This window comes from Hyaena hyaena, unplaced genomic scaffold (genome assembly GCF_003009895.1).
Source record: "Hyaena hyaena isolate Hyena2069 unplaced genomic scaffold, ASM300989v1 scaffold_13, whole genome shotgun sequence".
NCBI classification, from domain to species: domain Eukaryota; kingdom Metazoa; phylum Chordata; class Mammalia; order Carnivora; family Hyaenidae; genus Hyaena; species Hyaena hyaena.
In genome coordinates, this window is record NW_024080645.1 from 2,418,339 (window position 1) to 2,430,720 (window position 12,382).

Below are 12,382 nucleotides of genomic sequence, written 5' to 3' on the forward strand. Positions count from 1 at the left end.
GTCTCCAAAGGAGGGAGATTTAAGTGTCCCCCAGATTTAGGCACACGGGGCAGTCTTACAGTGACAAGTTAGAACGGGCTTGGTGGGGGTGGCGAGCAGCAGCAGCGTTAGGACGGCAGGAAGGGCAGTGAGGGGGGCCACGAGGAGGCTGTTCTGTTACTGGGCGGAGCTGGCCCGAGCCGCCAGGGTGGCGCTTTGACAAGGTTACTAGAACTGAAGGCAGGCCAGCAGGTACTTTTCCCGAACACAGTTGGCCAAGTTCCGGGCTCGGCTCGCGGGATCCAGATGGACTGGGGTGAGACGCGTGTGTGTCGGCGCGAAGGCGTCAGGACTACGAGTCCCGCCGATGTGCCCCGTCGGCGGCCGCAGGCCCCTTGCACCTCCGCCGCCAGCCGCGGCGGCAAGATGGCCTCGGCCCGCGCCCAAGTGGGTGTGGTTCCCGGGGAGGCCCCGCCCCCAGAACGCTTCTCCAATGGGGGCCGCCCTCGTGTCCATGGCGACGACGGCGGCGGCGGCGGCTGCCCGCTTGCTCAAGGAGGCGCCGCCGCCGCCGGGATCTCTCTGCTGGGAGCGAACCCCGGGTTGGGGGTGGGGGGAGCGGGCTCCCCCTCGCGATCGGCGGGGACTGCCAGTCCTGTGGAGCAAGGAGGCGGTCCCGGAGGCCCGGCGACGCCCGGGGAGGAGGAGCCGGAGTCGCTCGAAGGGCTGACATGAGCGACCGGCTGAGTCCTGCCTCGGGCAGCTAGGGGTGGGCCCGGCAGCCCCTCCACTGTCCTCGGAACCTCGGGTGGGCAGTGTCCGCCAGGGGCTCTCTCTCTCCGCCATCAGAGCCCAAGGGGTCTTAGCCATCGAGTGCCTGGCCCCAGGGTGTACACATGGGGAAACTGAGGCATGGGACAGGGAAAGGGCCGGCTTAGGGGACCTTCGGTTTTTAGCTCTATTTTAAAACCGAAGGTCCCCTCCAGAGCCAAGCCACCGCCCTTCCCACTCAGCAATGAAACAGCCATGGTCATGATCCCTGTTCTGTCCAGCTTCTGCGTGCACCCCAGGGTGTCGTGTGGAGTACTGATCTTGGATGATCAGGGCCTGCCGGGGAATCCAGCGTCTCACAGGCATCCCCCCAGCCCCCATCACCTACTAGGAAAACGTCCCATTCTGCAGTGGGATTGTCCCTTTTCTGAAAGGGACGGCAATGCATTTCATGACTTGTGTTGCAGGCCTTCCCAGGCCTGGGGGACGGAAGTTAGGACGTATATTTCATTCTCACCCCTCTCCCCTCAGAATCTCGGGGGATGGAGCCAAATACCTGTAAGACCAGCGAATCAGAGGAGGAAGAGGAGTCTGAGGAGGAATGTGTTAAAGAGGAAGCTGCCATCCCTTCTAAGCCTGCTCAGCAGGAACCCCCAAAGGCTGACTCTAAGGAATTTGGGGATGGAGTTCCCTTATCTATCGTAGCCAAGAAAATTCCAAAGAAAATCATAGCTCCAACGGACTCAGATGACTTAGAAGTTGGGAGGAGAAAGAGAAGGCGGAAACGCAGGTAACGGGTCCCCAGTGCCCACCCCTGGCCTGGCTCCAAAAGTCATCCCTGGCCTCCCTTCAGCAGTTGGGGTCTTCCCTCTAATCTGCAAAAGAGGGGAGGGAATACAGGAACGTCATTAACCTCTGGGAACGAGAACAACACAAAATTCAGAATCATGTGAGCTGCCTTGGTTGGCAGACTTAGCACGTTTCTGTCATCTGGGTCTCCGTAAGTGGCTTTTAGAGAAAATGAATCACACTGTAGATGTGCTGGGTGTCTCTTCTTCTGGGTGCCTGGCAGCCCAGGGTCTGTCCTTTATCCCACTCTGCCTGATTTCTACTATTCCGCCCTTCCAGACCCCTGGCCATCAACCTGACCAACTGCAAGTATGAGAGCGGTAAGCACCCAGCTCGCTCACTTAGAACATCGCGCGTAAGAGGGCACCTGCAGCTTTTACTCTGGGGGTGGTCCCCCAGTCGGGCTCCCAGCCCCTAGATCTTGTTAGGGGGGCCCACAGGCTGTGCTGAGCTATTAGCAGTTGAGACGTCTCTGTTCCAGTTAGTCTTGGTGGCAGGGTGGGACTCTCCACAGTTAGCTGACAAGAACAAAAAGTGACCGGAAGTCACCATTGCCCCACGCTTCCCAGATTTTACCAGAGTTGAGATGAGAAAAGGCTTATACAGTTTTTTCAAGGAAGCTTTTTTGGGGGGGAGGGGAGTCAGGAATTACAAGAAAAAAATCACCAGCTAGGTCAGCCATCTGTCTGTCTCCTCCTATCCCCGTTGTCGTCTATGCAAGGGGCCACCCAGAGTGTGAGATGTGACCCCTGTGGAGGGTCAGCTCTGCAGGTGAGAACCCATCCTAATTGAGAGAGACGGTTGAAGGGAGTAGAAAGCCAGGCTCTAGTTTTGCTGTCACAGATTTTGGAAGGGCCTTGACAGCTTCAGGAAGTTGGAAGTGTCACATGGTAATTAAACTGCAGAGCGGGAGGTAAGAGCCACCTCCATCTTCAACCCACTCTCTGGGGAAGCCTGCTCCTTACCTGGCTCAGCCACAATCCCAAGGCTTACTGCCAGTGCCCAGGCTGGCACCGCTGACCTCCATCTCTCCACAGTGCGTCGGGCAGCTCAAATGTGTGGCCTCAAGGAGGTGGGGGAGGACGAAGAATGGACTGTGTACTGGACAGACTGCTCTGTCTCACTTGAACGAGTCATGGACATGAAGAGGTTTCAGGTACAGTCTTCTGACCCAAGAGCCCAAAGGAGCTGTGGCCCCTGAGTGATTACTTCTGCCCTTCTGCGCAGGCGCCCGAGGCCACCACCCTAATTGTCCCCCTGTGCCGAGCAGGAAAGGCCATGGCTAGGGGCTTCTGTTCCACTGGAGAGTCCAGTGGAATTTCCAATTCTGTTGCAATTCTCCTCTTGGGTTTCTGGAACTTCTGTTATAGGAAGGAAGAGGGGCCAGCTTCTAAGCAGCTCAGCCCATCATCCATATCCACTGAGAGTCGGTGGGGGGCACTTGGGGGGTTCAGTCAGTTGGGCATCCAACTCTTAATTTTGCCTCCGGGCACGATCTCATTGTTCATGGGTTTGAGCCCCGTGTCAGACTCTGTGCTGACAGCTCGGAACCTGCTTGGGATTCTCTCTTCCCCCCCCCTCTCAAAATAAATAAATAAACATAAAAAAAGAGGGGTGTCTGGGTGACTCAGTTGGTCAAGTGTCTGACTTTAGCTCAGGTCATGATCTCGCGGTCCGTGAGTTCGAGCCCTGCATTGGACTCTGTGCTGACAGCTCAGAGCCTGGAGCCTGCTTCAGATTCTGTGTCTCCCTCTCTCTTTGCATCCCCACCCGACTCGTCTCTGTCTCTCTCTCTCTTAAAAATAAGTTAACATTAAAAAAAAAAAGGGACATGCAGGCAGCAGTTGTAAAATAAGCACAATTAACAGCATCCATTGAGGACTTACTGTGTGTCAGACACTGTTTTCATGTTCTTACCTCAATTAAATCCTCAAAAAGAACCCTGAGTGGCAGATACTCTCTTGTTAAGAGGACACCAGGGCTCAGAAATACTAAGTTCATGCAGCTAGGGTGTGGTATACAGCCAGTGAGAGAACCCAGAACCCACGGGAGCAGGTCACCCTGGAAACGTCATATCCTGGGGGTGCCATGACTGAGCTCTTAACTTCCTTTTCTCTTTTGGAAAATGGTTTCTCGTTTGCTTGTGCTCCCACACACCAGTTATTCTTACAGGACTAGTCGCTGGTGGCCTGGGGCATGTTAGAAGGTGGCCAGAAGGCCCGAAGTCCTGGGGAGTCCTTCTCGCTGCCCCTCGTTTCCTAACCTCAGTGTGGACATGTGTTTTAGGAGAGGCCAAGGAGGAGGAGGTTCTCACCCGCCTTAGGGAGCCTTCCCTTTCTACTTTAGGGTATTAGGTACAGTGTGTCCCTCGTCTGTGACTTCTGCCTTGACCTTCCCAGTCCGCCTGGTATGCCCAAGGCTCCAGGGGCTGCCACGCACTCTGCTCGTGGGGGTAGATCACCACGTGGCTCTGTTACAGAAAATCAACCATTTCCCTGGCATGACGGAAATCTGCCGCAAAGATCTGCTGGCTCGGAACCTCAACCGCATGCAGAAACTCTACCCCACGGAGTATGACATCTTCCCCCGCACCTGGTGCCTCCCTGCAGAGTGAGTGAGCCCGGCTCCCCGGGGCTGGGGCTGCCGTGCTGGGGCGGGGAGGGAGGGGATGGTTTCGCCATCTTACTTCCCTCCAGGCTCTGGGCTTGTCACCTAGAAGGTTTCCGCTGGTCAAAGAAAAGTAGGTCTGAGACTGACGCTCCAGGAAGGGCACAGACAGGATAGCAGAGCTGCACTGGGGCCCTGGGATGGCCGCGTCCCTGACCAGCCCCGCTCTGCATGTAGCTACGGGGACTTCCAGTCCTATGGTCGCCAGCGAAAAACCCGCACTTACATCTGCAAGCCAGACAGCGGCTGTCAGGGGCGCGGCATCTTCATCACCCGAAATCCCCGGGAAATCAAGCCGGGAGAGCATATGATCTGCCAGCAGTACATCTCCAAGGTGAAGGGGGCCTCCCGGGCGCCCCATCTCCCGCTGCCAGGGAGGAGGCTGGGTTTTGGCTCCTACGCTTCCTGCTCTTTCCCCTTATCTCGAAGGCCGTGCAGAGCCATGGTTCAGAGCCAGCCGGCCTCGGTCTCAATCTGAGTTTTTCCACTTCTTAGATATGTGATCTTGGGCAATTTCTTTTTGTTTATTTTACTTTTTTAAATGTTTGTTTATTTTTAAGAGAGAGAGACAGAGCGCAAGCGGGATGGGGGGTGTGCAGAGAGGGAGACAGAGTCCAAAGCAGGCTCCAGGCTCCAAGCCGACTGCACAGAGCCCGATGTGGGGCTCATACCATGAACCGTGAGATCACAACCTGAGCCGAAATCAGACACTCAATGGACCGAGTCACCTTGGTGCCCCTCTTTTTTTTTTTTTTTTAAGTTTATTTATTTATTTTGAGAGAGAGGGAGAGAGAGAATCCCACGCAGGCTCTGTGCCACCAGTGCAGAGCCAGATTTGGGGCTCCAACTCACAAACCACGAGGTCACGACCTGAGCCCCAACCAGGAGTCAATCATTTAAGCCACCCAGTTGCCCCAGATCTTGGGCAATTTCTTACCCTTTCTGTGACTCAGTTTCTTCATTTGTTGAACGGGAATAATCACAGTGACCACTTTATGCTTTATATGGTTATTATGACAATCAAATTAGTTGTGCCTCTGAAACACTTAACGCAGCACGTGGTATAGAATGAGCACTTGTGAAGTGTTCTTCCCCAGGCGGGTTTGCGTCCTTTCAGCCCTTCCTCATCGATGGCTTCAAGTTTGATATGCGAATCTACGTCCTCATCACATCCTGTGACCCTCTTCGGATTTTCATGTATGAGGAGGGCCTGGCCCGCTTTGCCACGATGCCCTACACGGAGCCCAGCAACAGCAACCTGGTAAGGGGCCGGCTGGTGGCCCTGGGGGGCAGGGCGGCGCCCTCTTCTCCCGAGTGCTGAGGTTCTCTGGGAACCCAGGTGGAGAGGCTTGTCGCCGTCACCCATGAACAAGGAATGGAACCAGTGAGCACCCTAGTACCTGGCTGAGAGGAGAGCATGTGGGGGGTAGTGGCTGCTGCAAGGTCCTAGGTGGAGGAGGCCAGCACAGCCCCCGCCCCGGGAGCTCCCAGGACAGTGCTTAGGCGAAGAGGGACAGGAGACGCGCTGTTGGCCCGGGGAGGGGGAGGTTAATAAGGCACTGAAGGGCTGGAGAGGAGTGTGCAGGGAAGCAGTCTGAGAGCCGCGGGGCCGCCCTCTTGCAGGATGATGCCTGCATGCATCTGACCAACTATGCTATCAACAAACACAACGAGAACTTTGTCCGAGATGACACTGCGGGCAGTAAGAGGTACTCCCTGCTGGATGCTCCTTAGCCTTTCAGTCTCAGCAGCGTGTGAAACCCAGCTGCCTCACCGGAGGCCGATCCCTCGGGAAAACCACCTTCACAGACCCCTGTCCTATGCTTACCCTCTAAATGCAGCCCTGCCCCCACCCTGAGGACGAAACCCTGCTCCAAGCTGGCAGAAGCCCTTTGAAGTATAAGGCACAGAATTAGGCTTAGCAGTAGGGAGCCTCTTGCCCTCGGCCCCGGCCCCAGGGGTGTAGCAACTGGTCGTCCTCTGAGCACCGGGCCTCACAGGAAGTTGTCGACACTCAACGCCTGGCTGCGAGAACACAGCTACGACCTCCGGGAGCTGTGGGGGGACATCGAGGACATCATCATCAAAACCATCATCTCCGCCCATTCTGTTCTTCGCCACAACTACCACACCTGTTTCCCCCAGTATCTGAGCGGAGGTACATGTGCCTGTTTTGAGATCCTTGGTTTTGACATCTTGCTGGACCACAAGCTGAAACCCTGGCTGTTGGAGGTGAGAGTGAACCTTCTGGGCTTTGCAGAACCAGGGGCCAGAGGTGTTCCACTCAGGGAGAAGCTAGGAGGGCGCTCAGGCCCTGGGACAGAGAACTTTGGCAGCACCGGGGTGGGGAGGAATGGCCGAAGGCATAAGATCCCTACACTCTTGACCTTCTGAGTCCAAGCTTGATGGTCTCCGGCCTCCACCACAGGAATCCGGGATTTGGATCCTAAGGGCTCCTCATGCAATCGTTGTCTTCAGGGACACTGTATCTGTAGAGCCAGGCTGTCTGGGGTGCTCTCACCAGCCTGTGTGCTGGAGGAATCTCCGTGGCATTGTCCCGTGGCCTTGGGCGCCAGAACATCCAGCCTCCTCGGCTGAGGCCCGTGGAGGGGGAGGTCTTGCCCAGACTGTGCAGTCAGGCCTCAGGAGGCCACGGGCGCCCAAGCAGAGCAGGAGCGGGCCAGGCAATGATTCCTCCCGGCAGGTGAACCACTCTCCAAGCTTCACCACCGACTCCCGCCTCGATCGAGAGGTGAAGGATGCGCTTCTCTGTGACGCCATGACGCTTGTCAACCTCCGGGGCTGTGACAAAAGGAAGGTGATAGAGGAAGACAAGCGGCGAGTCAAGGAGCGGCTATTCCAGAGCCACCAGCAGCCACGAGAAGCCAGGTGGTCCAGGTGTCTGACTTGTTTTCTTCGTTATTACTTTCCTGACAGGAAAAGGGGCTTCTTTAGGTGCCGAAGGGAGTCTGGGGGTCATGATGAGCTGTGAAGAACAATTTTTTTTTTTGCATAGATATTACATGACGTATCATAGATAATATGTTTGACATTCAAAAGCTAACTGTGAAGAATCTCTTACTGTTCCCCAGCTACTCAGTTTCCCCCGGAAGAGCCAATCTGTGCCACGTGTATGCTTTTGCAAACAGTTAATGCATACACGCATACGTATGTGTGTGTATAATATATATCTGTATAAGTAAGTAATCTATACAGATTGTTCTCATGAGGAGCTTTTTGGGGTTTGATTAGCTGTTTTTGGTTTCGTTTTTTAATGTTTGTTTATTTTTGAGAATGAGAGAGACAGACTGCAAGCGGGGGAAGGGCAGAGAGAGAGGGACAGGGAAACACAGAATCCAAAGCAGGCTCCGGGCTCTGAGCTGTCAGCACAGAGCCTGAAGTGGAGCTCAAACTATGAGCTCGGAGATCATGACCTGAGCCTAAGTTGGACGCTCAACTGACTGAGCCACCCAGGCGCCCGTATGGGAGTGGGCTCACTACCATCAGCGAGGATGTGAGACTCAAACCCACAAACCAAGAGATCACGACTTGACCCAAAGTCAGACGCTCAACCAACTCAACCACCCAGGGGCCCTTTGTTTTTTTAACAAAGCTCCCCTAGAAAGGTTATAATAATGAAACAGAAAACAGTCTAGTCACTCAATAATAGAGTGTTTAAATCAGTATCTTTCACCCACTGTTGTAATTATAAGATGGGTTACAAACATGGTGATGTGTTGCTGATACTAAATTATATTGTTAATAATACATACAAATGAATTGGAGTGGATTTGGAAGCATTCGTAGAACATTGCTCTTCCCCACCTGCATTGCAATATTCAGGGCCCACGTGGATTTGGTTTGCTGTGATATCCTGGGGCTGTAATGTGTGACTGGAGGTAAATGGAACCATTACTATAAATCCGCTGGGTCTTCTCACAGTGGGACGGCACATGTGACTGTTATGAATTATGTCTTTCAATGGGGAAAAGGGTTGACAACGACTGGACTTAAACAGAAGTACAGTCACAGAATCACTTAGATACTGGGAAGCCATGTAACAATGTTATAGGGTCTCAGTTTTGTCAGAAACAAGAAAGGAAGGAAGGCATCAAGAGAGAGCAAGGTGGTTAGTGGCAAAGCCGGGATTCAGACCCTGGGGTTCTGCCCCTGAGTCCATGCTCGTGACCAATATGCTAACTGCACAGCAAAATTATGGGGAGGTTTTATCTTCTTTTAGCTCTTCTACATTTTCTGTAATTAACATAGATTACTCTGTGGTCAGAAACCTGAAAGACTGTGAGAACTCAAAGTGCTAGCTTACAAGTGGAACCTTTTGTGCTTAACATGAAAACCAACTTCTGGAAGTCAAGCCTAGATTTCCCTGGCTACACACAAGCAGGATTGGCCAGAGGGCCTTGGCAGCTCTCACTACATAGGCAGAGCTCAGAAGGGCCGTGAAGCTAGCAGAAGGTTCTCAAAGCCCTGGCCGGCCTTCTTTTCCCCACTGAACGTTCTCAGAGCCCTCCTGGCTCACTCTGAGCTTGGTTTCCGTAGGCGAGAACAAACCGAGTTGTCGCACGCAGCGATACAGGACCAGGAGCGCTATGAAGACGCCCACCTCGGGGGGTACCGGCGCATCTATCCTGGGCCCGACACGGATAAGTATGCACCTTTCTTCAAGTACAACGGCTCCCTCTTCCAGGAGACTGCTGCTTCCAAGGCCAGAGAGGAGTGTGCCAGGTATTCTGCCTCGCCTTGTCCCCGGTCCACATTGGGCGGGGGCACATTCTGAACCTGAATGGCTCCCAGCAGGGTAGAGAGAAAGCCACATACTTGAGCTAAGAGGAATGGAGTTATAAATTCTATCAGACTCTCAGTAACTCCATTTATGAGGTTTCCCACCTTCCCCTCATTCTTCTCTCGTCCGTCTTCCAGATGGATCACGATTTCCCACCCATCCATCCCCACTTTCCCTCACCCTGCTTCTCCCCAACACAATTTCTCCAGTGTCTGAAGCTGCTGTGTCTTGTCAGGCAGCAACTGGAAGAGATCCGCCTTAAGCAGGAACAGCAGGAGGCCTCAGGCATTAAGAGGCGGAAGGAGAGCCGGGACCAGAACCAGGGGGAATCAGCGGGGGAGAAGAGCCGATCCAGGGCCAGCGGGTTCCGGGGCCATCCCACCTACTTGGCTTACAGGAACCGGAACCGGGAGAAAGAGGTGTTGGGGGAGGGAGGGGCAGAGAGGGGGTTTGGTCGCTTGCCTTTATTTTTTAAAAAAATTTTTTAATGTTTTATTTATTTCTGAGAGAGAGAGAGAGAGACAGCATGAGCAGGGGAGGGTCAGATAGAGAAGGAGACACAGAATCCGAAGCAGGCTCCAGGCTCTGAGCTGTCAGCACAGAGTCTGATGCGGGGCTCGAACCCATGAACCATGAGATTATGACCTGAGCCGAAGTCGGATGCTTAACCGACTGAGCCACCCAGGCGCCCTGGTTGCTTGCCTTTAGCTCTTGCCTTTCGACAGGAAGTGGGGTGGGCCGGCTAGAGAAGGGAGGGAGAGGCAGAGGAGTTCCTAACGAACACATTGGATGTGACCTCGCGGAACAGGAGGTGAGAGAGTGGAGAGCAAAGGGAACCTTCCTCTAGGGTCAGGGGATGGACGGAGGCAGAGTGGGCAGGAGTCCCATGGCCCTCGTCGTTGATGGTCTGGGACTCGCCCTTGGAGATCTTGCATTCAGCCTTCATGTATCTCGTAGTTGCTATCTGTGCACATGGACACCATGCATCCTCAAGCAATCGTGGAAGAGGAGGAGCTGGAGCGGATGAAGGCCTTGCTACAAAGGGAGAATCTCATCCGAAGCCTCGGTATCGTAGAGCAACTCACTCACATGCTGCACCCCAGCCACCGGGGCCAGAGAAAACTCCGCGAGTACCGGGTGAGGGTCCCTGTGCAGCCTCTCACAGAACAAGGGAACGAGAGCTGCACCGGCTCACAGTGGTGGCTGCAGCACAGGAGGCTAATGTGAGGGTGTCTGGCACGGAGCCTGGGAGAGCAGTGTCTACTGGGCGCTGGGAAAGGGTCTCTTGGTTCCTTTTACATTTGCTCCCACACTCCCTGGTGTTTAGTAATAACACCTGGCAAAGCGAAGCTCCTGACCTGCTCATAAGAGACGTGTTCTCTTTACTCCAGTTTTGCAATAGCCCCAAACTGATGACTGACAAATAACAAGGCCACCACCCTCCGTGGCTTCTGTGTAATCTCTCTCTAGCCCTCCCAGTGCCGTGGCTCTAATGGGAGACAGACTTGGGCCAACAGACCGGCCGCCGCGTTCACTATTCCCTGGGCTAGTAGCGAGCCTGTTGGGTCTATTTTTGCTGAGCCCCAAAGGAGTAACTGGCTAAATAGTGGCCACGGCCTAAAAGAGATGTTTCAGTTACCTATTTTCTTCCTCCCGTCCATCCAGCCCCACAAGAAGTGTGGTAAGGGGCTGCTCTTCTCCTCTAGCCTAGATTTCACCAGGACGGGCTGGGCAGTCAAGAACTGCAATCTGTGAGTCTGGTCCCACTGGGCCTCCTGAGAGGGGCTGCCAAAGAGCAGGGCCCTCCTCATTTCCTGCATCCAGTTCGGCCCGTAGAGTTGATCCCAAGGATCTTAGGGCCACTGCCAAGCATGAATGCTGCAATTCCACATCACTCCTGGTGCCACCTACAGCCCAAGAACTTCAACTGGATAGGAGATCCAGCAGCCACCCGCCCCCGTTCATTGTCAATGAAGGCATGTGGAAGGCGCTATTTTTCCAGTGCCAGAGTTAGGCTCGCTAGCCGTAAGTATGCAAACCCAGCTGCACTCTAACTCGTGTGAACTCCCGCTGGCAAACATTACAGCCGGGACAGTCTCAGAACATCACAGGGCACTTCACCAGTGTGGGAACGGGATGGGTAGCGGACCCACTGCCTCCTCCTATGTACTAGACCCTGGGAGAAATGGCAGTATAGTCCTAACACTCAACAAACACAACAGGGAAATGGACATGTAGACAGTTACAATATGGTATGGCAAAGATGCTGGAGGGAAGCAAGGGATGCCACTCCTCTGTGTTGGTAACGGGGCGACAGTTGGGAAAGAGGGGAGTGAATCTCCTGTGAATACCAACTCAGGGGGAACCATGTTTCCACTGCAGAAGGCCAAGCCAGCAGAAGGCTAGAAGCTATAAACAGAGCCCTGGCAGGATCAGTGCCATCCTCCTTAATCCCAAAGCAGGGCTATCGCCTCCAACCAGAAAGACTGGCAAGTAGCTCACGGACTGATTGCACCTTGCCCTCAGCAGTAGACACTGAACACAGTGGACCCAAGGCCCCGGATCTCGCTCTCTGCCCTGCCTCTGCATCCCTGATGCAGCATACCACTGCACTCCTTGACATCAGCCACAAGTAAATGCAGGATGGAAGCCCAGCACTAAACCTCTCTCAGAGAACCCCCTCAGGTTTCCAAAGGCGCAGAGGGCCTTCAATCTTGCTAAAAGAAAGATTGCCTCCAAGCTTCAGATTGAAAAGCCCTGGCCAGGAACCCTGTTTGCACAAGGCAAAACCCGAAGACATCAAGAATTCCTCAATACCCTCAGGTTATTTTCAGATCCGTAGACTCAAAGATGAAGAGGGCCCAGGGCCGGCCCTGTACTCATCTCCGCCCTTCAAACCTTAGCCTGGATTTACCGCTAGGCGACGGGTCTGAACGCTGAGTGCGGCCCGGGGCTGGAGGGCATTCCGGCGACAAGAAGCCCCCTTCCCAGAAGAGCCGAGTGCCCAAGGCACGGGGCAGTCACCATCGGATGACCACCGAGGGGACGCCCTTCCCGCTGCCGTGGGGGAGACAGGCCGGCCTGGACAGCCGTCGGGGCGGAGGGGCGGCTCTTGGCAAAAGACTCCGACTTTTAATTAAAGTTTATGGCGTTTTCCAGGAGCGTTCGCTGTCTCATTCCAGCGCTTGCGTTTCAGAGTAAACGCTCTCCACAGTAACTGCCCGGAAGGCTGAACCGCACGGAGGTCCAAGCCCAGCTGTCACACCCCCAACCGGAAGCGGGAACCACGCACGACCATCCCTGCTTCCGTTCAGC

At 54.5% G+C, this 12,382-nt stretch overlaps 1 protein-coding gene across 6 annotated transcripts; it reads left to right on the forward strand.

Annotated features, from left to right (window-relative positions):
- Positions 1-522: 522 nt before the first annotated feature.
- On the forward strand, positions 523-12,228 carry LOC120248958 (tubulin polyglutamylase TTLL13P-like). 6 transcript variants are annotated; one of them, XM_039257434.1, is made up of 15 exons: positions 523-787; positions 1,282-1,540; positions 1,879-1,919; positions 2,637-2,755; positions 4,079-4,209; positions 4,444-4,600; positions 5,384-5,527; positions 5,890-5,975; positions 6,267-6,498; positions 6,971-7,164; positions 8,824-9,009; positions 9,303-9,486; positions 10,025-10,204; positions 10,774-11,092; positions 11,450-12,228. In XM_039257434.1, exons 2-15 carry the CDS (start codon positions 1,293-1,295, stop codon positions 11,701-11,703), a joined length of 2,475 nt encoding a protein of 824 aa, XP_039113365.1. In that variant the 5' UTR covers positions 523-787; positions 1,282-1,292; the 3' UTR covers positions 11,704-12,228. The 6 variants fall into 6 exon arrangements, with proteins under 6 accessions (XP_039113365.1, XP_039113378.1, XP_039113371.1 ...); XM_039257447.1 differs by having other exon boundaries at positions 10,981-11,092; XM_039257440.1 differs by having other exon boundaries at positions 6,971-7,155.
- The last annotated feature ends 154 nt before the right edge of the window (positions 12,229-12,382 follow it).

Bases quoted from the DNA above. Each gene is read 5' to 3' on its own strand.
- LOC120248958 (XM_039257434.1), top strand. From the start codon at position 1,293: ATGGAGCCAAATACCTGTAAGACCAGCGAATCAGAGGAGGAAGAGGAG. The intron at 5,976-6,266 runs GTACTCCCTGCT...CGGGCCTCACAG, and splicing joins GACACTGCGGGCAGTAAGAG to GAAGTTGTCGACACTCAACG. The intron at 6,499-6,970 runs GTGAGAGTGAAC...TCCTCCCGGCAG, and splicing joins TGAAACCCTGGCTGTTGGAG to GTGAACCACTCTCCAAGCTT.